The sequence below is a fragment of the Strigops habroptila genome, chromosome 3, assembly GCF_004027225.2.
Source record: "Strigops habroptila isolate Jane chromosome 3, bStrHab1.2.pri, whole genome shotgun sequence".
NCBI lineage: Eukaryota > Metazoa > Chordata > Aves > Psittaciformes > Psittacidae > Strigops > Strigops habroptila.
The window spans coordinates 148,526-171,373 of record NC_044279.2 but is presented as its reverse complement, the minus strand read 5'-3'; the positions used below and the strand labels follow the sequence as shown (position 1 = coordinate 171,373).

At 52.7% G+C, this 22,848-nt stretch overlaps 3 protein-coding genes across 6 annotated transcripts; 1 reads left to right on the top strand and 2 right to left on the bottom strand.

Moving 5' to 3' along the window:
* Positions 1-904: 904 nt before the first annotated feature.
* On the top strand, positions 905-5,448 carry ACR (acrosin). Of its 2 annotated transcripts, XM_030472136.1 has the most exons (6): positions 1,259-1,685; positions 1,992-2,189; positions 3,684-3,949; positions 4,228-4,373; positions 4,508-4,687; positions 4,824-5,448. In XM_030472136.1, exons 1-6 carry the CDS (start codon positions 1,606-1,608, stop codon positions 5,223-5,225), a joined length of 1,272 nt encoding a protein of 423 aa, XP_030327996.1. In that variant the 5' UTR covers positions 1,259-1,605; the 3' UTR covers positions 5,226-5,448. The 2 variants fall into 2 exon arrangements, with proteins under 2 accessions (XP_030327997.1, XP_030327996.1); XM_030472137.1 differs by lacking the exon at positions 4,508-4,687 and having other exon boundaries at positions 905-1,685.
* Positions 5,449-5,722: 274 nt separating this feature from the next.
* Positions 5,723-10,312, bottom strand: ARSA (arylsulfatase A). Of its 2 annotated transcripts, XM_030472134.1 has the most exons (8): positions 9,469-10,312; positions 8,910-9,150; positions 8,243-8,461; positions 7,620-7,789; positions 6,976-7,100; positions 6,687-6,814; positions 6,279-6,381; positions 5,723-6,167 (listed from the first exon to the last, which is right to left on the bottom strand). In XM_030472134.1, the coding sequence occupies exons 1-8, from the start codon at positions 9,714-9,716 to the stop codon at positions 5,866-5,868; spliced, it is 1,536 nt and encodes a 511-aa protein (XP_030327994.1). In that variant the 5' UTR covers positions 9,717-10,312; the 3' UTR covers positions 5,723-5,865. The 2 variants fall into 2 exon arrangements, with proteins under 2 accessions (XP_030327994.1, XP_030327995.1); XM_030472135.1 differs by lacking the exon at positions 8,243-8,461.
* A 102-nt stretch (positions 10,313-10,414) lies between these two features.
* Positions 10,415-22,844, bottom strand: LOC115601757 (rab-like protein 2A). Of its 2 annotated transcripts, none has more exons than XM_030472139.1 (8): positions 22,695-22,844; positions 22,583-22,612; positions 22,358-22,437; positions 17,063-17,142; positions 15,528-15,639; positions 13,540-13,637; positions 13,213-13,296; positions 10,415-11,634 (listed from the first exon to the last, which is right to left on the bottom strand). In XM_030472139.1, exons 1-8 carry the CDS (start codon positions 22,793-22,795, stop codon positions 11,446-11,448), a joined length of 774 nt encoding a protein of 257 aa, XP_030327999.1. In that variant the 5' UTR covers positions 22,796-22,844; the 3' UTR covers positions 10,415-11,445. The 2 variants fall into 2 exon arrangements, with proteins under 2 accessions (XP_030327999.1, XP_030328000.1); XM_030472140.1 differs by lacking the exon at positions 10,415-11,634 and adding an exon at positions 12,200-12,938.
* Between the last annotated feature and the right edge of the window lie 4 nt (positions 22,845-22,848).

Here is a 22,848-nt window from a genome sequence, read left to right as displayed (position 1 = left end):
AGGGGATGGGGTGGTACGTGGGGGCGCTGTGAAGGGGATGCGGGGGGACTCATAGGGAGTTGTAGGAGGATGTATAGAAGGAATTCAGGGGGTACAGGCACGTAAAGGGGGGAGACGGGGGGTATAAGAGTGGGGCAGGGGGTTCTATAGTGGGGTGCAGGGGTCTATTGGGGGTGCAGGAGGTGCAGAGAGGTTGCATAACGGGGGGTGCAGGGGGCCGGGAGCCGCACAGGGTGGGCCTGGGCGGGCAGACGCGGCCCCGGGGCTGCGCGCCGGGAGCTGTCCGGTATCCGGTGCTGAAGGAGCTGTCCGAGGCCCGGTGCTGACGGGACGCGGGTGTCTGGTGTACGGGACTGTACACGGCACGGGGGCTCTCCGGTGTCCGGTGCCCGGAGCTGAGGGCCGGAGCACGGGGCCGTCCGCTCCCGGTGCTAAAGGCCCAGAGCTCTCCGGTGTCCGAAGCTCTCCTGTGCTAGGACTGAAGTCTGCAGCTGTCTGGGTTCCACTGCTGTAGGCCCAGGCCTCTCTGCTGCATGGTGCCAGTGCTGTAGGTCCGGGACTGCCCGATGCAGGTGCTGCCAGACCGGGTACAGGGGTCCAGAAGGAGCGGGAGGTTCATGCTCGGGGAGTGGGTTGCAGCGGGTGGGGCCCAGGAGGAGCAGGGAGGGGCCCATGAGGCTTTGGGGGGTGTCTGCACCGAGACAACACGGTGAAGGGGGGGAAGAGGGAATGTGAGGGTCTGGAAGCCACAAGGGACCCCGCAGGATTTGAGAGGGGAGGGGTCCTGGTACTGTGGGGCAGGAGGATACAGTGAGGGGGCAGCGAGGGGACCATGCACCATGGGGGGCTGGAAAGTGTGTGCAGGGAGAACAGAAGGGGGAAACAGTGGAGATCCAGGGACCACAGCAGGCCATAGAGGACAGTAGGTGCCATGAGTTGGTGTGTCTGGGCAGTCCACACAGTGGGTGATGGGGGTGGAGCAAGTGCTGCTGGGAGCACTGGAGGTGGCAGGGCCATGTTGTAGAGTGCACCCATGCACGGTGCATGCACATGCAGAGTGCACCACAAAACAATACACCTGCAGGTGCACCCAGACACACACCTACATCCACTGTGCACTGTGAGGGGTGTGCTGGGCCTGTCCCGCTCGCACATCACTGCTTGACTGCTGTGGCTGTAACCACATTGGGCCTTCAACACTAAAACGTGCATATTGCCTGTAGTAGGCATGTTCTCTGGTGTATGTTTCTTGGGAAGAACCTGGTGGCAGATAGCTGCAGAAAGCAGGGTGGCAGTGAACTCCCCACAGAGGCTCTGATGCCGCCCTGGTTTGTTTCCCTGCTAGCTGGGAGCAGCAGTGTTCGCAGCCAGGTGCTGCTGCTGCCAAAGGGCTGCATCCCTCATCCCGCAAGCAGAGTGTTCAGCAGGGCTCTGCTGCGGATGCCTGATCTCAGCTCCTGCCTCCCCTCCGGCCTGGAAGCCCCCATGGAACCAGCCCTTCTGTGACATCAGCCCTGGCACCGAGGGCAACGTGGGTGCTGTGGCAGTTCGGCAGCTGCTGCAGTGGTGGCCACCAGCCCTCAGCTCTTCAGCACTTATGGGCCTATGGCAGTTATGGATTTGCTTTCCCTGTTTGTTCTGCTGGCCATGTGCTGGCCTGCCCATGGCACACAGGACAGCTGTGGGTAAGTGGCCTGAGGCTCTGGGAGAGAGCTTGGGGCCCCAGCTATGATGGGATTCACTGGAGGGTGCCTGCTTGTCCCCCAAGGCCACACCACCACTTCCCAAACCCTAGTAGGAGCCTTGGTTCCCTGCCAGCCCCAGGCTGCTGGCACAACTCATCTGTGGACTAAAACAGAAACAGGGGCAGATGGACACACACCCCGCAGGGTTCCCTGGTCCTGCTGTCTATGCAGCACCCTGTGGGAAGAGGCTGATCTTCAGCCCCAGCAGCAGTGATCGAGCAGGGCAGTGATGAGTTTCTGTTACAGGACCTGCGGGCTCCGGCCCATGGCTGTGTATCACGGCATGTCACGCATCGTCGGAGGCACAGATGCCCAGCCAGGCTCCTGGCCATGGATTGTCAGCATCCAGACGATCTTGCAAAGAGGCATGGGGCACACCTGCGGAGGGTCCCTCATCAGCCCACAGTGGGTCCTCTCAGCAGCCCACTGCTTCATGGAGGCCAGGTAAGGAGGACCAGTGCATGGGAATATCCCCACACCACCAGCAGGTGCCCTGTCTGCAGCACCACGTGCTATTCCCATCCCATTTCCTTGCAGAACACCCAGTGCCTGTGCACTGCAGGGCCCAGTGAGAGACTGCTCAGGAGAAGGCTGGGCTCATGCTACTGCTCCCTAGCAGCCTCCAGCTCAACATTCCTTGAGCCTAAGGCCCGCTGGGGCAGTTGCACCCTCCGTAGCACTGTTACTACATTAGTTGACAAAGGTAGTGCTATGGATGTTGTCTATCTGGACTTCTGTGAAGCCTGACACAGTCCCCCACAACATCCTTCTCTCTAAACTGGAGAGGCATAATTTGATGGGTGGACTGTTTGGTGGATGAGGAATTGCCTGGATGGTCGCATCCAGAGGGTAGTGGTCAATGACTCAATGTCTGGATGGACACCAGTGACAAGCGGCATCCCTCAGGGGTCTGTATTGGGACCAGTACTCTTCAGTGTCTTCATCAACAACATGGTGGGATTGAGTGTGTTGTCAGCAAGTTTGCAGATGACATGAAGCTGACTGGTGCAGTTGACACACCCGAGGGACAGGATGCCATCCAGAGGGACTCGGATATGCTTGAGGCTCATGCAAACCTCATGAGGTTCAACAGGGCCAAGTGCAGGGTCCTGCACGTGGGTCAGGGCAACCTCTGGTATCAATACAGGCTGAGGGATGGAGGGATTGACAGTAGCCCTGAGGAGAAGGACTTCGGGGTACTGGTGGATGGAAGATTGGACATGAGCAGGCAATGTGCACTCACAGCCCAGAGGCCAGATGTATCTTGGACTGCAGCCAGAGGAGCATGGCCAGCAGGTCAAGGGAGGTGATTCTGCCCCTATGCTCTGCTCTGGTGAGACCCCACCTGGAGTCTGCATCCAGCTCTGGAGTTCTCAGAACGGAAAGACATGGACCTGTTGGAGAGGGTCCAGAGAAGGACCACAAGAATTATCAGAGGGCTGGAGCACTTCTGCTATGAGGAACAGCTGAGAGAGTTGGGGTTGTTCAGCCTGGAGAAGAGAAGGCTCCGGGGAGACCTTTTTGTGGCCTTTCAGTTCTTAAAAGGGGCCTGTAAGAAACATGGGGAGAGACTTTAGCAGGGCCTATTGGGATAGGATGAGGGGTGATGGTTTTAAAGTTAAAGAGGGGAGATTCAGGCTGGATGTGAGGAAGAAATTCTTCACAATGAGGATGGTAAAATATTGGCACAGGTTGCGCAGGGAGGTGGTGGATGCCCCATCCCTGGAGACATTCAAGGCCAGGCTGGATGTGGTTCTGGGAAACCTGATCTAGTTGAACATGTCCCTGCTCATTGCAGGGGGGGTTGGACTAGATGAGCTTTGAAGGTCCCTTCCAACTCAAACCATTCTCTCATCCTATGCTATGACTTCTCTCCCTTGGGAAGCAGCAGGCGCGTGGCTGTGCTCCCTCTGAGCCCTCTCTCCATCTGACTTCCAGGTACATCCCGATGTGGCGCGTGGTGATTGGGGCCACCCAACTGTCTCAGCTGGGCCCTGAGGTCCAAGTGCGTGGTATTAAGCAGCTGATCGTTCACGAACTCTACACCAACATCTCAGAGGGGAATGACATCGCCTTGCTGGAATTGGACCGGCCTGTCCAGTGCAGCAACTACATTCAGCTTGCCTGTGTGCCCGACGCCTCACTGGCAGTGTCCCAGCTGACAGACTGCTACATCAGTGGCTGGGGTTCAACGGAAGCAGGATGTGAGTTCCCAAAAAGCACTCGTGTCCCCAGGGCAAGCTTAGCACACTGGGGGCATGGGCCAGGCTCCCTGGCAGCAGAGGCAAGAGGCAACGTCAGACTGCAAGGACATGTGCCTCGAGAGATGGGCCTGACCCACTGCGCAGAGCAAGACTGAAGGGAAACGTGGGTCCAGTGCCTCTCAAGGGGCAAAGACAAGTGCTAGGGAAGGGGCTCACCCAGACAGGGCAGGAAAACTGGTCAGGAGCTGCTGGGTGTTAATTCCTTTCTGTGCTCACAGCAAGAGAAACTGCTGATATCCTCCAGGAGGCCAAGGTCCAACTCATTGATGTCAACACCTGTAACAGCAGCCGGTGGTATCAAGGGGACATCTTTAGCCACAACTTATGCGCCGGGTACCCACAGGGCGGCATCGACACGTGCCAGGTAAGAGCATGTGACAGGTCAACCCCCAGCAGCATGGGCAGCCCAGAACCCACCATGTGCTTCGCCTGGCAAGTCACCTCCCATCCCGGGGTCCAGAGCTTTGCTGGGGCTTCCCTCTCCTCTCCCATCTGCAGATCCTTGCCCAGTGCACCCCTCATCCCAGGGCACTCTGCCCAAGAAGCCCATCCAGTGCTCCTGGCAGCCCAAGAGGTCCAGTTGCCAGCCTGGAACATCCATCTTCCACACACCCAGGATCCCTGTGCAGAGATGAGGGAGAGCCCAACCTCACAGCCCCACAGCCCCCTCCAGACAAGGTTCTGTAGGCTCTGGCACCTGAGCAGAGCCTCTGTGCAGTGAATACAGCTCTGGCAGCTCTGTGAGAGAAGGAGCCAGCCCTAGTGCTGCCAGTGGCCACCCAACACCACCCTCATCCTCTCTCCTCTGCTGCAGGGTGACAGCGGTGGTCCTCTCGCGTGCAAAGATAACAATGCCGACTACTTCTGGGTTGTGGGAGTGACCAGCTGGGGGAAAGGCTGTGCGAGAGCACAACAGCCGGGAGTCTACACCTCCACTCAGCACTTCTATGACTGGATCCTCGTACAGCTGGGACTGCACCCAGCAACAACAGCTAATCCAACACCACAGCCAGTCTTCACCTCACCCCCCACTCAGAGGCCAAGGCCAAGGCCAAAGCCAAAGCCAAAGCCAAAACCAAAGCCAAAGCCAAGACCAACAGAATCGGGCACTGATAACTCCTGCCCATTTCCACAGCAGAAGCTGGTGGAACTCCTTACTCAGGTGCAGGAGCTCCTGCAGACCCTAAAGGAAAAAAGGCCTTCAGCTGCAGGATGAACAGGAGCCACGGCAGGCTGCAGTGTACCACAACCATTTCCTTCTGGGGCAATGCCTGCTTATTCAAAAGCAGCCTCAGTGTCAAAGGCCTGCTCCATCTTCCCATGCTCTTCATAATTCAGACAAATGTTGACTTGTTCCTGAAATAAAGTTATTTGTTTTCACAGCTAAGCATGCATCACTGCAACTTAGTCTCCTGTGCAAGGCAAGCACTTCCATGCCCAGCACCTGTAAAATGAGGCTGCGGGCAGTTAAGTCAGGCACAAAGAGAAGTGGTCTCCCAAACCTTGAAACGTTGCCTGCTCAGAGAGAAGGGTGCTCAGAGCCTCTATGGGATGAGTAAGACTGGCCCATCGAGACTAGGAAGAGGGTAAGAAAAACCAATGTGCCGTGCAGACGACGTTGGGTGTTTGCATTAAAGCACACAAGCTGATGATTAGGGCCTGGCATAAGCATTAGCTAGCTCAACTGGCTGTGGGAAACTCCAGAGCATGACAAGAGAAATTGCCGACCACAGCAAACAGTTAAAAGCTGACAGGATTTATGGTGCCATGAGGAAGAGCCAGATTTCACTGGCAGTTCAGGGTAAGAGTGTCTGGTGGGTCTGGGATAGCGCTCCAGCGTGGAGGTAGAGAAGAGGTTAGGAGCAGTGGCAGCAGGAAGGCTTAGGAGTGCAGTTTGGAACACAGCAGGGCTGCAGGGCAGGATCCCTGCCCTTCCTGATCTGGCTTTCCCCAAACTCCATGCGCTGCTCAAAAAGCACTTTGTGCAGTTGGATCTCCTTCAGGACCTGCAGAAGCTCCGGCCCCGCACCACTCTGCAGCAGATCGTAGTTCTCAGCTGGGTCAGACTCCAGGTCAAACAGCAGTGGGGGCAGGTGGGGTGTCAGCGGTGTGAGCCCGTGGCAGGCCTCATCTGGGGTTGTATCACTGTGCAAGGAACCTGTAAAAGAATCCCCCAGAGTAGCTGAGGTTCTCCTTTTGGAGCTTTGGACAGCAAAACCAAGCAGGACATTACACAGCTGCTATGCAGAGAAGAGGCGGCAGCACTAACCTTGTGTGAAGTAATGGGCCTTGTACTTCCCAAACCTGACGGCAAAGGGACCATGCAGTGGATCAGCGGACGGTGGGTAGAAGAACATCGTCTGACGGGGACTCTGTGGGAAGTAGCAGAGTGAAGCTCACCCGTGCAGCCACAAGGCTGAAAAAGAGCCCAGGACAGGACGAGGCAGACTCCAGGGAGTCACACAGGAGCGCAGATGTTACAGTGACAACATGGCCAGAGAGGGTGGGAGCTGACGAGCAGCAGCATCGGTTGCTCCCTACTCAAAGCTACTCGGGCTCTGACCATGCACTGCAGCCATCAGCTGGGCTTGGCAACATGCTGCAGTTGTTAGAGCAGCCTGAAGCAGCCCAGGAACTCCATGGCATGTCCCAGGCCAGACCAGCCCTCAGGACTCACCTTCCCTGAACCAAACAACACTGGGCTCAGGTCATAGCCATCCAGGGCAACTTTGGGAAGAGCTGCTCCAGCGAGGGCAGTCAGTGTTGGCAGGATGTCCAGGGTGCTTGCCAGGTCATGCGTCACTCCTATCACCCACCACAGCAAGGCACAAGGAAACATTCAAGTACCTGATCCCACTCCCATCCCTGCATTCCCACTTCCCTTCCACCCTCCACTTATCCCAGTGCAGCCGAGCTGCCTCAGCTGGCATAAGCACTCAAAAGGCACAAGCAGTGCCAAGTCTCACCTGGAGTGATACGGCCTGGCCAATAAGCCACCGCTGGCTCCCGCATGCCACCTTCGTATGTTGTGCCCTTCCCACACTTCAGAAGGCCAGAGCTGCCTCCACGTGCCATCCGCAAGGTGGAAGGGCTGTGAGAGAGAAGCACCCCCTACCATCAAGTTTCACAGGTCCACGCTACCCCTTCCCTGGTACTGCCAACAGGGCCATGACAAGAGAGACACGGTGCCAGTCAGTGACACGGTGCCAGCAAGTGACACTGCCATCCTTCTCAGCCTCGGGAGACAGGAGACATGGGGCAAGTGAAGAAGCCAAGGTGTGCAAGAGGCCTAAGCAGGGCACCAGAGACTAACGCCACCCCCACACCAATGGAACTGAGTCTATTCGGGCTGCTGCCCGCTGCTGGCCTGAACCCTATGAGGTTTCTGTACACAAGGGGCACAGCTGAGTCACAAGAACAAGGAGCAGATCATGCACTGGGTCCTCTCCAGAGCAGGATCCACCTCTTGCCTCACTTCAGGTCACTGGGATCTCACCTGGCAATGCCACGTGCCCTTTCCCCCAGCCAACCAATGCCTCATTCCACTTCCCCTGCACCATGGCAGCAGAATCTTACCAGTAACAAAGTCACCCCGGCTGAGCCCACTCACCCATTGTCAGAGGTGAAAAACACCAAGGTTGTGTTTGTAAGACCATTTTCCTGCAGTGCCTGTAGCAGCTGTCCCACTGAACCATCAAACTCTGCAAGTGCATCTCCAAATGGCCCACGCCGTGACTGCCCTGTGTACTCCTGGCTTGCAAACTGGGGGTAGTGGGTATGCTGGAGAAAGGGCAGAGAAGACCGCTACGAAAACTCCCAGAGCTGCTTCTGGTTCCCAGTTCACCCAGGGACAGTCAGCACCCCAGATAGGACATGGAGATAGGTGACAAGACCCATAAGGTGAAAGGAGGCTTGTCCCCAAGCTTCAGAAGCATCTCTCAGAAATGGCACAAAGGAGACATGTGCAGACTTGGGGCGGGAAGTTTTCCTGTGTGGACACCTGGCCCAGAGAAGCAGGCAAAGCTCCAGAAAGAAGCAGCCCAAGAACATCGTGAGCGCAGTACTGCCACAAGACCAGGGCACAGGAGCACCACCCCCAAGCCACCCAGCGGTAGGTACTGACTGTTCAGCACAGTCCTGGGCTGCAGGAGCTGAGATACTTCCTTGCTCTCCACAGAGGACAAAGAGTCCCTTCCCCGCCCCTGGGCCCGCAGCAGCCCTCCCCTCTCCTACGTGGGAGGCATAGTAGAGCAGGAAGGGGATGCCTCGTCTGGCACAGTCAGCGATGAAGTTCCGGGAGAATTTGTTGTAGAGCGGCACCAGATCAGGGAAAGAGACCGGCTGCTGCACGATGCTCTGGTTCCAGAGCAGCGGGACTGGCACTACGCCTTGGTCACAAGTCCCAAAACACTTGATGTCAGGTGGGAAGCAGGTGAGATTCTGGCAGGGGCCCTGGAGAGAACAAGTAACACCTTTTGGTTTACCTGTGTTGCAGGACAGGGAGGGAAGCACTCTCATAGTGGCCCACCACCAGGTCCTATAGGTACCCTTTGGGAAGCCTCTCCCAGAAGCCCAGGGCTCTGTGCCCACCTGCCCATCCAAGGACCATGCTGCCCCACACCATTTTCTCATGGAAGCTCTGCAGATGTTTCTTTGTAGCCCAGAAGCTGACCCGCTCTCCCTTGACAAAGAGCAATGTCCCCAGACGCAACTACCTGACCACACAAGCACCTCAGAGGTGGACTTTCCCCACCAGCACTCATCTTCTTGGCCTGCAGGACCCTCACCCATCTGCCCAGGAAAGTACTGGCCTGGCCCACGTGCTCTCAGCAGCTTCATCTGTGAGGCACTGCCCCCAGCCAGTCCCAGGACACCCCTCAGAGCTCGACGGGCCTCTCACCTGGTCATGGGAGTAAGGGACCCCCAAGAAGTGGTCAAAGCCCTGGTGGACAGGCAGGAAGGAGCCATTCATCCCCAAGCCAAGGTGCCACTTGCCAACCATGGCTGTGGCATAGCCCACAGCCTTCAGCACCTCTGCGATGGTGACCTCGGACAGCGGCAGCCCCCCCCGCGAGCCTGGGCTGAACACCCCCGGGTAGACCCCAGAGCGCATCTGGAACCGGCCTGTCAGCAGGGCTGCCCTAGGGGAGAGAAGACCCGATCCAGCACGGCGCGGGTCATGGTGCTCAGCCCCCCCTAGAGGGTGCCCCATCCCTCCCTCGGGCACTGGCAGCCCCACAACTGCCACTGCCACATACCCCGTCTGCCGGAACACTCCACCGGCCCCGCACCGAGCAGCCCCCGGGGCACAGCTGGGTCCTCACCCCCTCCATTCCTCCCAGCACCGCAGCTCCCGAGCCGGGTGCCCAGCCCTGCCTCGACGCTTCCCGAGCTCGGTGCCCGCCCCAGCGCCCCGCAGCAGCCACCGGCCAGCGGGCTGGGAGCCGCGGGGCACGTACCGGGATGGGCTGCACACGGAGGAGCTGCTGTAGAAGTCGGTGAACCTCAGCCCTCGGGACGCCATCCGGTCCAGGTGTGGTGTGGCAGACGAGGGGTGCCCGTAGCTGCCCAGGTCCCCGAAGCCCAAATCGTCCGCCAGCACCAGGACGAAGTTGGGTGCGGTGGAGGCCGCTCCGCGCAAGACCAAGAGCGCCAAGAGCGCCAAGGGCGCCCGAGCCCAGGGCAGCCGTAAACTCTGCTGCCCCATGGCACTGCCGCCGAAGAGGCCCCGCCGGTACCAGGCACGGGGATCGCGCACCGGCACCGCGCACCACGTGACCGAGCGCCGCCGCGGGGTGTGCCGGGAGCTGTAGTCCGCCGCGGGCCGCTCCGAGCGGCGGTGCCAGACCGGAGCTCTCCCGGGAGGACACGGGGCCCCGGCGTGTGGCGGCAAGCGGATGTCTTCTGCGCTGGGGCTGGGTGGCCCGGGGGGACGGCCCCTGTCCCCCTCCGGTGGCTGGCACCAGCTACCGGTCCAGGACGCTGCTCCCGGCTTCCTGCCTTCGGGAAGAGCGAAGGAAACTGCTGTTCTGGTGCGCGCAGGGTGCAGGATCCCACGGGACAGGCAGAGAGCGCGGCGCTGCTTAGGGCAGGCTGCGCCCTGTGGGAGCCTGGGCGCCCTTCAAGCAAAGTATGTTTGTGTAGAGCAACGGCAGAGTTTCACCTTCAGCCTCAAAGACTGCTGCTTGTGCCTGAATATAGGAGCCAACATAGGATCTATGACTTGTAATCGGAGAAGAAAGGGACAGTGCAAAGAGCAGCAGCAGTTGTCTGAGGGAAGGGAGTGATAAGGAGAACAAGGAGGAAAGGGGCAGGTTCAGCACCCGGGAAGGCTGTACCCCATTGCAGTGTCTGCTTTTAAAAACCAGAGAAAGCTCAAAAACAGGCACAGAAGGGAACTGAGGCAAGAATGTCCTGAAGGACTCTATCTGTTCAGTTTATCCAAAATAAGAGTACAGTAGGACTAGGGATGCTGCACAAAGCACAGGTGCTTCTCTCTGCATCTCTGCATGTATGAAGTGTGGGCATGTGTATATGCCTGTAGGTGTGCGTGGACACGCATGTGTGCATGCACGCATAGGTGAGTTTGCATGTGCACCTATGGGAGGTGGATTCTACATGGCATGCAGCACTGGGGTATGCTGTGAGCATGCATGTGGGCAGATGGGGGGGTGCACACTGTGTGCAGGGTGTAGGGGTGGGTGCATTCTGCATGTATGCATACTGTAGGGTGCGCATGCACTGCATGTGTATGTGTTCTCTGTGTGTGTGTGTCAGCCAGTTTTGAACACACAGGCACTCTGTGTGTATGGGAACATTCTGCATTGCCCTCGTGCTCAAGAAGGGTGTTTTAGAGTCTGGGTGTGCACACTCTGGTTGTGCACTGCACCTTCTCTTTGTACCCCATATGTGTCTCCATGCACCCTGTGTGCGAGCACAGTGTGTGCACACAATATTTTTGTGCATGTAATCTGTGCATGCTGTGTGTGTGCTCCCAGGGAATTCCTCCTTGCAGAAGAGCTGGAGCTGAATTAGGAGCACTCTCATTCTCAGGAGGTTTCTCCTGTCTTGACCCAATGGATGTGACTGCTGTTCCCATGGACAAGTACAAGAGTTGCTTAGTTGGGCTTCTAAAGAGCCAGATCACATTCAAGAACATGCACACATACTTCAGAGGCATGAATAGCAAACCAAATTAGCATAGAGCAGGACCTTTCCCAGCGCCCACTTAACACAAAAAGCAGGACCCAGTCCTCATCTTCCTCTCCAGCTGATCAGGACTGGAACATACACATACACCACTCCCTAGATTCGCAAGCACAACATATTCATGGGTCCCTTAAATATGAGCATGGGAATTAAGTTCAGTTAATATCTGTGGCTGGATGTCAAGCTACTTACCCAGTAGCTGGCACAGACCTTAGGTCTTTCCAGGTCTATGTCTCCTCTTGCTCATGAGCTAGTCCAGCTTCAAGTTCACTAGTGAACTGCACACACCCCCAGAGCACTCCCACCAGTACCTGGCTGGTGTTTCCAGCTGCTGGGTCCCTATGGCCTGTGTTCCTTCTGCCGCTGCTGCAGCCAGGTACAGAGTGGAACCACACAGAACAGCATTTGGAGTCACTCTCAAAAAGAAGGTTGGACAGACTGTGGTGACTAGGTACAAGCCTCAGACAAACAAGCAAAACAACCAGCAGTTGCTTATCTGCGACTGGCTCCTTTATCCCTGTTTCTGTCCATTTTCCATCCTTACGCATCCCCCCATCCTATTTGACTCCTCTCTTTCTCTGCCCTTTTCTTGTCCCGAACAAGTGATCTATCCCTGGTTATTTTCCCCACCTTGCTCCCAGGTTTGCTACATCTGTGAGCAGACTTGGTGTTTGAGGTGCTGATAGCAAGGTCACCTTGGACTTCCATCACACTAGCTGGGTGCTGCTGTCCCTGTCAGATGCCTCTCCCCAAAATGCCACCAACTCTCCCTTCAGTTATCTGTGAAGTGTCACTCAAGGGGGCCTGCTCAGAGGAGGATGAGGGTACAGTGGAAGAAGGGCACAGAGGTTATGGGGGCAGCAGTTGGAAACACAATGTGTCTTAGGCCAGCTACTGGTGGGATCCCAGTAGGTCCATACAATGCACTGGTGAACTTGAAACTAGACTTACGCAGCAGAAGTCTCCTGAACACATACATGGGAGCAGCAGCGGCCACATCCATCAGGCTGGGATAGGACAAGCCTCCTGGGTGTGAGTCCACCTGATTCAGCTCTAGAAGATGTGAAAGGAGAAGGTCTGCTGGAAGTCTACTGGATCTGGCTGCTCCATAACAGAATGGGGAAGGAAACCCAAAGAAACTGCACCAGAGCTCACAGGCATGGACAGAGGCAGTGCTGGTTGGGCTGCAAAGCAATGGGGAGGGCGGGCAATTGGACTTAATAGCGTATAGTAACTGGCCTACTGCTTTAGAACAGAAGTGCAGGAAGGATGTAGGCTCAAAGCTTTATATATAAAAAAATATAAATAGTTTCTAGTGTTTGTTTTTTCCAATAGGTACCATTAAAGCTTCCAGGCAGGACCCTTCCCTTTAGGTCCCAGAGTGGCTGAACTCTCCAGGCAAGCTTTGCCTTGAAGAAGCAAGCAGTAACCAGCAATCTTGTGGATACTCTCACCCTCTCCTTGACCGTGATACGCAGCAGCTCAGGCCACATCAAGGAAGGTCATGGCCAGAGAATCTCCCACAAGATTGGGAGAGGCCCAGCTGAGCTCTCAGGGCAAGAGAAAAATCACTTTCCTCTGTGAAGGCCAGCTTTAACTAGGCCCAGAAATCTAGAGCAAAGGGAAACTCGGAGTCCACGGCTTAGGCAGATGGGGGATTCTCTTCAGGGCAGCTCTCCTCTTGATCCAACAAATTCTCACGTTTCTGCAGGTCAAAGCTCTGGAAAGGAGCATGACAAGGAACTGCTGAGAAGCATGAGAGCAACAGCTATACTGTGCTGTGATTCTTTCAAATTTGGTCTAGGGCAGTGTGGACTCTTCAGAGGATCACCACCTCACCCCTTCCAACCTAGACACGAGCAGCACACAAACCCCATAGTGTCACTAGTATAAGGCAAATCTTCCCATGCCTACAGTTTCAGCCCTGCTTTCTCTGAGGGAAGAAAGAGCAGAGCTGCTCTTAGGAGGAGGGCAGTAAGTAGAGCCTTTCTTACCTCCAGTTCTCGCATGACCTCGTCCATGAAATCTCCTGAATTCTGTTTGTAAGCAACTGCCAGTTTGATGGCATCATTAAAGAGCTGATGAGAAGGAGAATACTTGTCACTCAAAGTAAAGGGGCACTGGGTTTCTGTAACATACAGAAACTGTTCCCACACCTCAAGAAAAAAGAACCAACTCTGCAAGTACCTATAGCTACCAGGACCTCACAAGTAGGCAAGCATGTACCAGCCCATTTTCTGCTCTCTGTGCCTGCAGCAGTCTCCATGTCCTTGGACCGTACGGAGGTCTCATGTATGCTGAGTCAAATATCTGTGTCTTACCTTCACTACATTGGTGCCATCTGCAGCAGACACAAAGTAAAAGGGCAAACTGAACTTCCGGGCAAAGTTGAAGCTCTTCTGGGTCATCTTCATATCCGCTAGGAGCAAGAAAAGGAGAAGTGCTTGGTCAGTAACACACCACTGCAGGCAGAATGCCAACATGTGTAGGAGTGGTGGAACAGATGAAAGCAGAGACCAATTGAGCAGTCAAGGCCCCCTCACTGTAGTACAAGGCTAGGAGAGTCCTCCCCAACAGCTGTAGGGCTTTAAAAGCAACAGCATCAGCAAACCATTGACAAGAGACACAAAGAGTTGTTGTTTATCCATGGTGCTTGACTGAATTATAGGTGGATTCTGATGTGCTATAAATGAATAACAGATTAGAAAATACCCATTCACTTGCCCTGCAGCAACTATGAATGTTTCCCAGGCACATCCCTGTGATTTTGGCTGTGTCCACATGACCTGGACACCATCACCAGTACAAGTCATGCCTCTCCCTCCAGTTTGGCCTATTAGCCAGAACTCCCCACTGCCTTTATGGCATGTACCTGTATTCCTGGGTATATAGGTGTATAGGTACATAGTCCAGGGCATGCTCACAGTATATAAATGACCCAACTGTTAGATATTTTTACTTAACAGGTCCAGCTGTCCCAACCTCAGTAGGCCAGAGGCTTTATTTCAGTTTTGGAACAACTCCACTGCACATTTAGAGGCCATGCTGGCAGAGCAGCTCAGTTTTGATCGATAGGCAGCCTGTATGCAGCACAGGGGGATGGTCCCAGATGATCTGCCTTTTCTCACACAGCAGCAGCTGAAGTACTTCAGACTCCAAGTGCTGCCCATGAGCATTGCCCTGGCAACTGCTCCTTGCCTCTCTGCAGGAAGCTGGATCATCTGTTCTGCACACTGGGCCTATGTTATGAGCTGTGGGCTGATCATTTCCTAGTCCAGGTGGAATACAGCAAAGGAAGGCAAGGCAGAGGACCATTCTGGAGCAGTGTGCACTCACACATAGAACATCAAGATCAGGATTCATCTACACAGAGGTTCTGCCTAAAATATGCCTGTCAACACCAAGTCCATTTGCCTCGGACTTCCTCTACAGAATCTACAGGTGGATTCAAGGCTGGCTTGACACATCCTACAGGAAAGGCTTTCATTAGGTAAGATCAATCATGCCCTAAGCCACACCACTGAACCAAATGAACTGCTGTAGACTGCAGTGGAAACCCAGACACCTTATTCAGGTGGACACAACTATTCATAGCTGTGATGATTTCTACCATGAATGTCAGCAAGGAAGCCCATGTCTGACACTGTACTTGACAGAGAACAGCAGGAGACTGTGGTCCTAAGGGTATGTGTTCTCTTGTTGATGCTGAGGAGAAAGCTGATGCCATTATGCTCTCTCACAGGATGGGAGACAGATCACAACCCAAATGACAGCACTAATGTGTGGAATGCCTAGCTGGCATTCCTAAGAAGAGGGAGGCATCCAGTCATCAACAGAGGAAGGTGAACAATTTTGCCAGCAGGTTTATTTTAGACACTTCAGCACAGAGGAGTTCCACAGAAACCTGCAGCCTGAACTAGCAATGGGTAGTTACTGACTGTGCCACATAATAGGTTATGCTCCTTTTCCAGCAAGACATCCTTCAAGTTTTGACTAGGTACTGCTCCAATCAGCTTTTAGGTTCTTGCTGGATGCAACGGGCAGCATGGTAAGGACAGAATTGGAAGGACACCACTTGAATAAACTTTAAATGGATCAAATTGTATTTTTAAGTGCTAGTAAAGCAAGGACAAGAGCCTGTAAGACAGCATCAAGGTCAGTAGAGGACCCAGCTATTCACTGGTAAAATACAACCTTGAGGGACTAACACTCAAGAACCCATCTGGACCTAACAGATGAACAACATTCTCAGCCAGGCCAAAAGAAAATCACATCACAATCCTGAGAAGCTGAAAGAAGATCTACTCACCATCAATTTTATTGGCCACCACAATGCACGGAATCTCTGGGCGGAATTCCCTCAGCTCCTTGTACCAGCTGTTCAAGTTCTTGTAGGTGACTTTCCGCTGCACATCAAACACCTTCCAAGAAAGAACCAGCTATGATGGGCCACAGCAGGAGAGCTCCTGATTGACCACCAAATACAGAATCCAGAATTCTCCCAGGAGGACATCAATAAAGGAAACCGGTGCTTGTTAAAAGGGATGAAAAACAAGGGAGAATACCCAGCAAGCCTTGAAACATGCAGCCAGGCCCACTTCTTTGCATGAGGCAGGGAACAGTCCCTCATTTTCCTTTACATTCTTATTTTGTACTATGACAAGCAGTGCATCACTGTCCTGGGTTCAGCTATAGCAGTCATTTTTCTCCTGCTTAGTAGCTGGTTTTTTAACTTTCAGCCTGGGAACAACGCTGATAACACCAATGTTTTTAGTTGCTGCTAAGCAATGTTTACTCCAACCAAGGACTTTCTCAGTCTCATGCTCTGCCAGGGAGGAGGGGAAGCCGGGAGGAAGCAGAGACAGGACACCTGACCCAAACTAGCCAAAGGGGTATTCCATACCATGGCACGTCATGCCCAGTATATAAACCGAGGGGAGTTACCCGGAAGGCCCAGATCGCTGCTCAGGTTGGGCTGGGTATCGGTTGGCGGGTCGTGAGCAATTGTATCCTCTCCCCTTGTTATTTCCCTTATCATTATTATTATTGGTGGTAGCAGTAGTGGTTTTGTGTTATACCTTAGTTACTGGACTGTTCTTATCTCAACCCGTGGGAGTTGCATTGTTCCGATTCTCCTCCCCATCCCTCCAGGAGCGGGGGGAGGAAGAAGGTGGGGAGTGAGCGAGCGGCTGTGTGGTTCCGAGTTACGGGCTGGGCTCAAACCACAACAATCACCCATGACAAGTGAACAAGCATAGGAAGGACCTGCTCTGCTAAGTAGGGTCAGATGTAAGACTTCCCTATTTTAACAATTAAAATACCAATGAAGTTGACTGATGCTCACAAGTGATAAGAAATAATGGAAAGGTTGAGCAACAGTACAAAGCAAGAGACCTCGGAGGGTTAGGAGTCAGGAAAAAAGACTTATTTGAGCTAATAAATGGGAAGAGCAAAGTATAGGAAAATAGAAAGGGCGGAAGACCAAAGAATGTCTTATGTAGTACCCCTGCAGAACATGCCAGAACAGTTTTGTACTACATAATCCAATAGTCAAATAACAGAATAAGAAAGGAATGCTTACAAAAGTAAGGAAATTTAGAAGACAGCAAAGCCAGGGAATATAGTAACAATGCTATGAGGAAAGACAGAATAGAGCTGAACATACCCAACTACACTGCTTTTATCTGGTGAGAGAAGAAAGAACAATATAGGAAAGTTTTTTAAACCACTGGAAGAGACAAATCTACTGCAGCGTTATCACAACAAGTAACACACAGGCCACGTGTCAGCTGGGACTGGATTAGTCAAAATTCCATCAAATCACAGCTGAGACGCTGCCCTTACCATGATACAAGCATGAGCCTTATGGTAATAGGATGCATGCATGCTCTGGAACCTCTCCTGTCCAGCTGTGTCCCAGAAGTCTGTAAGACACAAAAAACAAACTTAGAATGACACATCTTTTCAGGTTCTGTTTTCCTCATAACTTAAACCCAGGAGACAAAGCCCAGTCCATCTACTCAGGGTCAGAGATTAGGTTTCACCTTACTAATCTGAAACATTCCAGGGCTAAGAGATTATGCAAAACAAGGACCTTTCCTTACCTATGCTTAACTATGAGTTGTGCTGACACTGAACATGGCTATAAACATATCAGCAAAAGAGAAGTAATCAGTAGATATGACTTGTAAAGCACAGAAAGACAAAGCTAGTCAAAAGTGCAGAGTGGTAACAATGCATGGTGCTTTGTCACTAGAGATGACAACAGGAAACAAAACCTAAACTTCTTGCAATGGCTTGATTTCTGACACCGTGGTACACGGCCAGGTGCCTACCCTAGGCAATGTTCTCTCTGCTTTCATAGACAGTCCAACTCTGCTCTTCCCAGGGGCACGACTCATTCTAAAACTACAAAGGGTCCAGGGCCCAGTTCAGGGTCCCAAGGAAAGAGACAGGCAGGTCCCAATTCCTTAAGTACCTCATAGACCGGATATCATGAAGCTACCTGAAGAGTCAGCAACATTTTAATGCCCTTTTCTGCCTGTGTGTCTCAGGTAGGGCTCCTCCCCACCTTGATCCTTTTAATGTGCCATTTCAGAATCCTCACTTAGGACAAAAGAGGTGCCAGTGATCACGACCTACTGAATGTCCCTAAATTAACTTCCCAAGCAATGCGGCAGCTGTCCCGAGAGAACTTGCCATGGCTTATTGAAAAACACTGCTGCTTTTATTACCAAATCCTCCAGACCTTGTCTGTCATACCCCATGTCACTCCAGAACACAGGGATTTATCAACCTTAAAACCCTTGGGGAAAGTAAGATTCACAAATAAATACAGCACATTTCAATGCAATCCTAACCCTACCACACGGAATTTGGCGATGGCCACTAAGAACAGCTCAGCAGAGTAAAAATTAAACTAGCAAGGGAAGTGGTAACTCTGCACAGTTTGAGTCTTCAGATCAAACTACCTGCCTTTACAAATCACACTTCATGACAGGTCTTCTCTGCAAGGTAGCTTGGACAATCGGCCTTATGTTCATAAAAGGTGCAAGAGACACTGTGAACACTTGCGTAACATTAGCCACATGAATTACTTAAACTAGACCAAGTTACTTCATAAAGTACTAAACCCATGTTAAAAATAAGTCCTTGACTTTTGCAAGTTGCCTTAACTGTATTTCATTTACTGGTTAAAAAAGCTCCCTGCCTCATCTTTTATATGAGTTTACCTAACATCAAATAGAGTCTGTTAAATATTTCTTGTTATGCCGAAGCCTCCTTTTGTACAAAGTTCCTGTTCTCTAATATTTTATCTTCACCCTGGGAAGCCAGAGTCCCTCATCATTAGGCCCCTTTTTACCGTCTTTCAACTGTTCTCATGCCTTTTCTCTGAAACCTTTTATTAGGTGTAAGTGGCAAGGTTTGTGTAAGGGGCAAGGGCTGCAGGGATGGCTTCTGTGAGAAGACACTGGAAGATGACCCCATGTCAGGCTGAGCCAGTTTCAGTCAGCTCCAAGACAGACAGAACCCCCTCTGGCTGAATCACTCCCAGCAGCAATGTTGGTGATAATGTATTTAAGAAGGAGTAAATAATGCTGCAGAGGGGAGTGAGAAAATGTGAGAGAACCAGCTCCGCAGACACCAAGCTCAGAAGGAGGGAGATGAGGTCATAGAATCACAGAATCCCAGACTGGTTTGTGTTGGAAGGGACCTTAGAGCTCATCCAGTTCCAACCCCCTGCCATGGACAGGGACACCTTCCACTAGAGCAAGTTGCTCCAAGCCCCATCCATCCTGGCCTTGAACACTGCCAAGGATGGGGCAGCCACAGCTTCTCTGGGCAACCTGTGCCAGTGGTTTCCGAGTGTAACCATCCTCAGCACAAAATATTTCTTCCTTATGTCCAATTTACACCTACCCTCTTTCAGTTTAAATCCGTTGTGCCTTGTTCTGTCACTACAGGCCCTGATAAAAAGGCTTTCTTCATCTTTCCTATAAACACCCTTTATATATTGAAAGGCCACAATAAGGCCTCCCTGGAGCCTTCTCTTCTTCAGGCTGAACAACCCCAGCCTCTCAGCTTCTCTCCATAGTTGAGGTGCTCCAGCCCTGTGATAGTTTTCATGAACCTGCTCTAACAGATCCATGTTTGTCTTGTACTGGGGACCCCAGAGCTAGATGCAGGACTCCTGGTGGGGTCTCTAGCAGAGCAGAGCAGGAGAATTGCCTCCTTCAACCTGCTGGTCATACTCTTCTCAGGCAGCCCAGGTCAATCTGCTTTCTGGGCTGCAAGTGCACATTGCTGGCATGTGTCCAGTTTTTCATTCACCAGCAAAGGGGAAAGGTGCAGTGCTCAAATACATAGAAAGTTCGTGCAAAAAGGAAGGAGAAAAAATTGTTCAGTGTCCAGGAAACACAGGAAATAACTGGTTCACCTTGAACAAGGAAGATGTGCATTAAGTATCAAGAAAGACTTTCTAGCAGTAAGAACACTGATAGGTTGGAATAGATGGCCTAAGCAGTCTTTGTCACTGGAAGTCTTTGAATACGTGTTTTATATATATATTTATTTATTTGTTTGGTTATTTATATACATATCTAAAAATCAGTGAGAAGCGTCCTTAAGTAAAGAGTTTCTCCTGTGTGGAGATGTGCAGGGTGTCCTCTCACACTCTCTTCCAGAGCTGCAATACTCTGGAAACACAATAATCATAGCGGTAGATGCAGCACTACAGAATATCCACTCAAACCACAGAATAAGATCATGCTTTTCTTGAGCTTCCATCTGTAACACACAGTGAACAGCACTGTGCTGTCAGAGGCTAAGTCACACAGGTTAAAGCAATGCTTCATTGGCATAAAAAATAGAAAGTTCACACTTCTGATAAACCTGACGTTGTAGGATAGTTGAGAGTGTGGCTGATAAAGAGATGCCTGCTAAAGCCACGGTGCTTGTAGTCTATCAAAAAACCTAACAAAGCTTGAGATAAAATAGGTGGGATTTTATGAAAAGATCAGACAGGCTGGACATATCGAGAGAAAGTATTTCAATTCTATAAACTTGAAGTATAGCAATTAGTACATACACCCGAAGTAATGAACCAAGTGAAAATACCCAAGAAAAAGATGACCAATGATAGGAAGATTGTGTTATAATCTATTAAAAACCCAGCAACTAAAATAGCAGATCTACTGAAGTAATGCATGGCATGGGGTTTTAGAATTGGTGTTGACAGGCAGCTAAATCCCACTGCAGACTACGTTATTAGCATATGGAATATTTCTTCTCACTTATTTACTATATCGACAGAGTAGGAGAGTCTGAAGACAGCTTCATATTGTAGCTAAACTGATTAATACCTGGCCCTCAAGTCAGAGCAAGCCCCCTCTCTGCTATTCCTTCCTTTGCCAGTGCTTCCCCACCTGCCCCTTCCACCAGCATAGGTGTGTATAAGCCCCCATGCTGAAATGCTTTAGGAAGCCAAATGAGAAGAAATCCATTCCCTTTTTTTGTGAGTGGTTAATATGCATGGTTTGCTTTCTGGACTGGCCTGACAGCGAACAGGACTAGGCTATAACTGAACACTGGTGGTATGTAGGGGAACAGGACTACAACTTCCCTGGGCAGCTAGCTTAGCTTTGCGGTAAAACTGAAATGTCAGTTAGCTCAGTTCCATCATGACACTGCATCCTGAGCAGCAAGCACTGACTGAACGGTGACTAACACAGTTAAATCAGGATTCTTGCAGCAATTCCTTTGACAGGTATTCAACTCCTGGAAAAAAAACAGAGCTGATCTTTGACTTAGAGATCCCCTTGCCTGGGGATGACTGGCATAGCTGAAGATCCTAGTAACTGAACAGTGATCTGGCCTGGTAGATGAGGGAAGAGTAGTGGCTGTTCTTAGACTTCAGTGAGGCTTTTGGCGTCGTCTCCCGTAAGAGCCTCATAGAGAAGCTGTTGATGCATGGGCTGGATGAGCACACAGTGAGGTGGCTTGAAAATTGGCTGAATGGCCAGCAAGAGGCTGGTGATCAGCAGCTGAGTCTGGCTGGAAGCCACTAACTTAGCAGTGTACCCCAGGGGTCAATACTGGATCCGATCCTGTTCAACATCTTCATTCATGGTCTGGATGATGGGGCAAGACTGCACCCTCAGCAAGCTTGGAGATGACACAAAACTGGGAGAAGTTGCTGGTACACCAGAAGGTTCTGCTGCCATCCAGAGGAACCTGACCAGGCTGGAGAAATGGGCTGACAGGAACCTCATGAAGTTCAACAAGAAGTACTAAGCCCTCCACAGAGGAACAACCCCGTAGCACCAGTTTCTGCTGGGCACCACCCAGCTGGAAAGCAGCTTTGCAGAAAGGGCTCTGGGGGTCCTTGCCACAAAGAAAGCTAATGGCATCCTGGACTGCATTAGGCAAAATATTCCCTCGCGTCTACTCAGCACTGGAGAGGCCACACCCGCAGTACTGTGTCCAGTTCTGACCTCCTGAGTACAGGAGAGACATGGAGATGAAGATGATGAAAAGACTGGAAACATCTCTTATATGAGAAAAGGCTGAGAGGGTTGGAATTCTTTACCCTAGTGAAGAGAAGGCTCAGGGGGGATCTCATCAATGAGTATAAATATCTGAAGGAAGAAAGTAAAGAAGATGGAGTCAGGCTTTTTTCAGTGGTGTGCAGTGACAAGAGCAGAGGGTGCAAACTGAAACATAAGAGTTTCCCTCTGAACATCAGGAAACACCTTCCACTGTGAAGGTGGCTGAGCACAGGCACAGGTTGCCCAGGGAGGTTGTAGAGTCTCCCTCCCTGGAGACATTCAAAAGCCATCTGGACGTGGTCCTGGGCAACTGGCTGCAGGTGGCCCTGCTTCAGCAGGGGTTGGACAGGACTTTCAGAGGTCTCTTCTGATCTCACCCATTCTGTGATCCTGTGATCCCTCCATTCCCGCATTTCCCTGCCTACAAACAACTGTTTGGCACCCCCTTGCCCAATGCAAGAAACTGCCGTGGTTTGGTGTCCGTACGTTGCTGCCTATGCCCACAGCACCGCCGCTGTTCCCGCTCTGCACACAGCCGGCACCGGCCCGTCCCCGTGCCCCACGCAACAGCCAGCGGGGCGTTCCCACTTACCCACGAGGACCGCCCGCCCGTCCACGCGGGCGCGGTGCTTGTAGAGCGTCAGGGCGAAGGTGGAGAGCTGCTGGGGGCGGCTGCGCCCGCGTTAAGGAACGAACGGAGGAGCGCGGCCCCCCGCGCCGCAGCGACCGCTCCCCCGGCCGGGCCTGCCGCGCTTCCCTGGACCCCCGCCGCGCAGGCCCGGGAACACGGCGGAGTGAAGGGGCAGCACAAGGATACAAGCCGTCGAGCAGGAACCTCTCCAGCAGCCTGCGGAAAGAGCACGGCGCTGCCGTTAGGCCGCGGGACCGCCCCGCGCCGCCCCTGCCCTCCCCGCGGGGATCACACGCACTTGGACTTGCCCACGGCGCTGTCGCCCAGGCAGATGATCTTCACGGTCTCCTCCGCGCCGGCCGCCGCCTCGGCCCGGGCCTGCTCGGGTGCCTCCGCCATGGCCCCGCCTCCGCGTCCCCGCTGCTACGCGACATGCGGGACCCGCCTCAGGC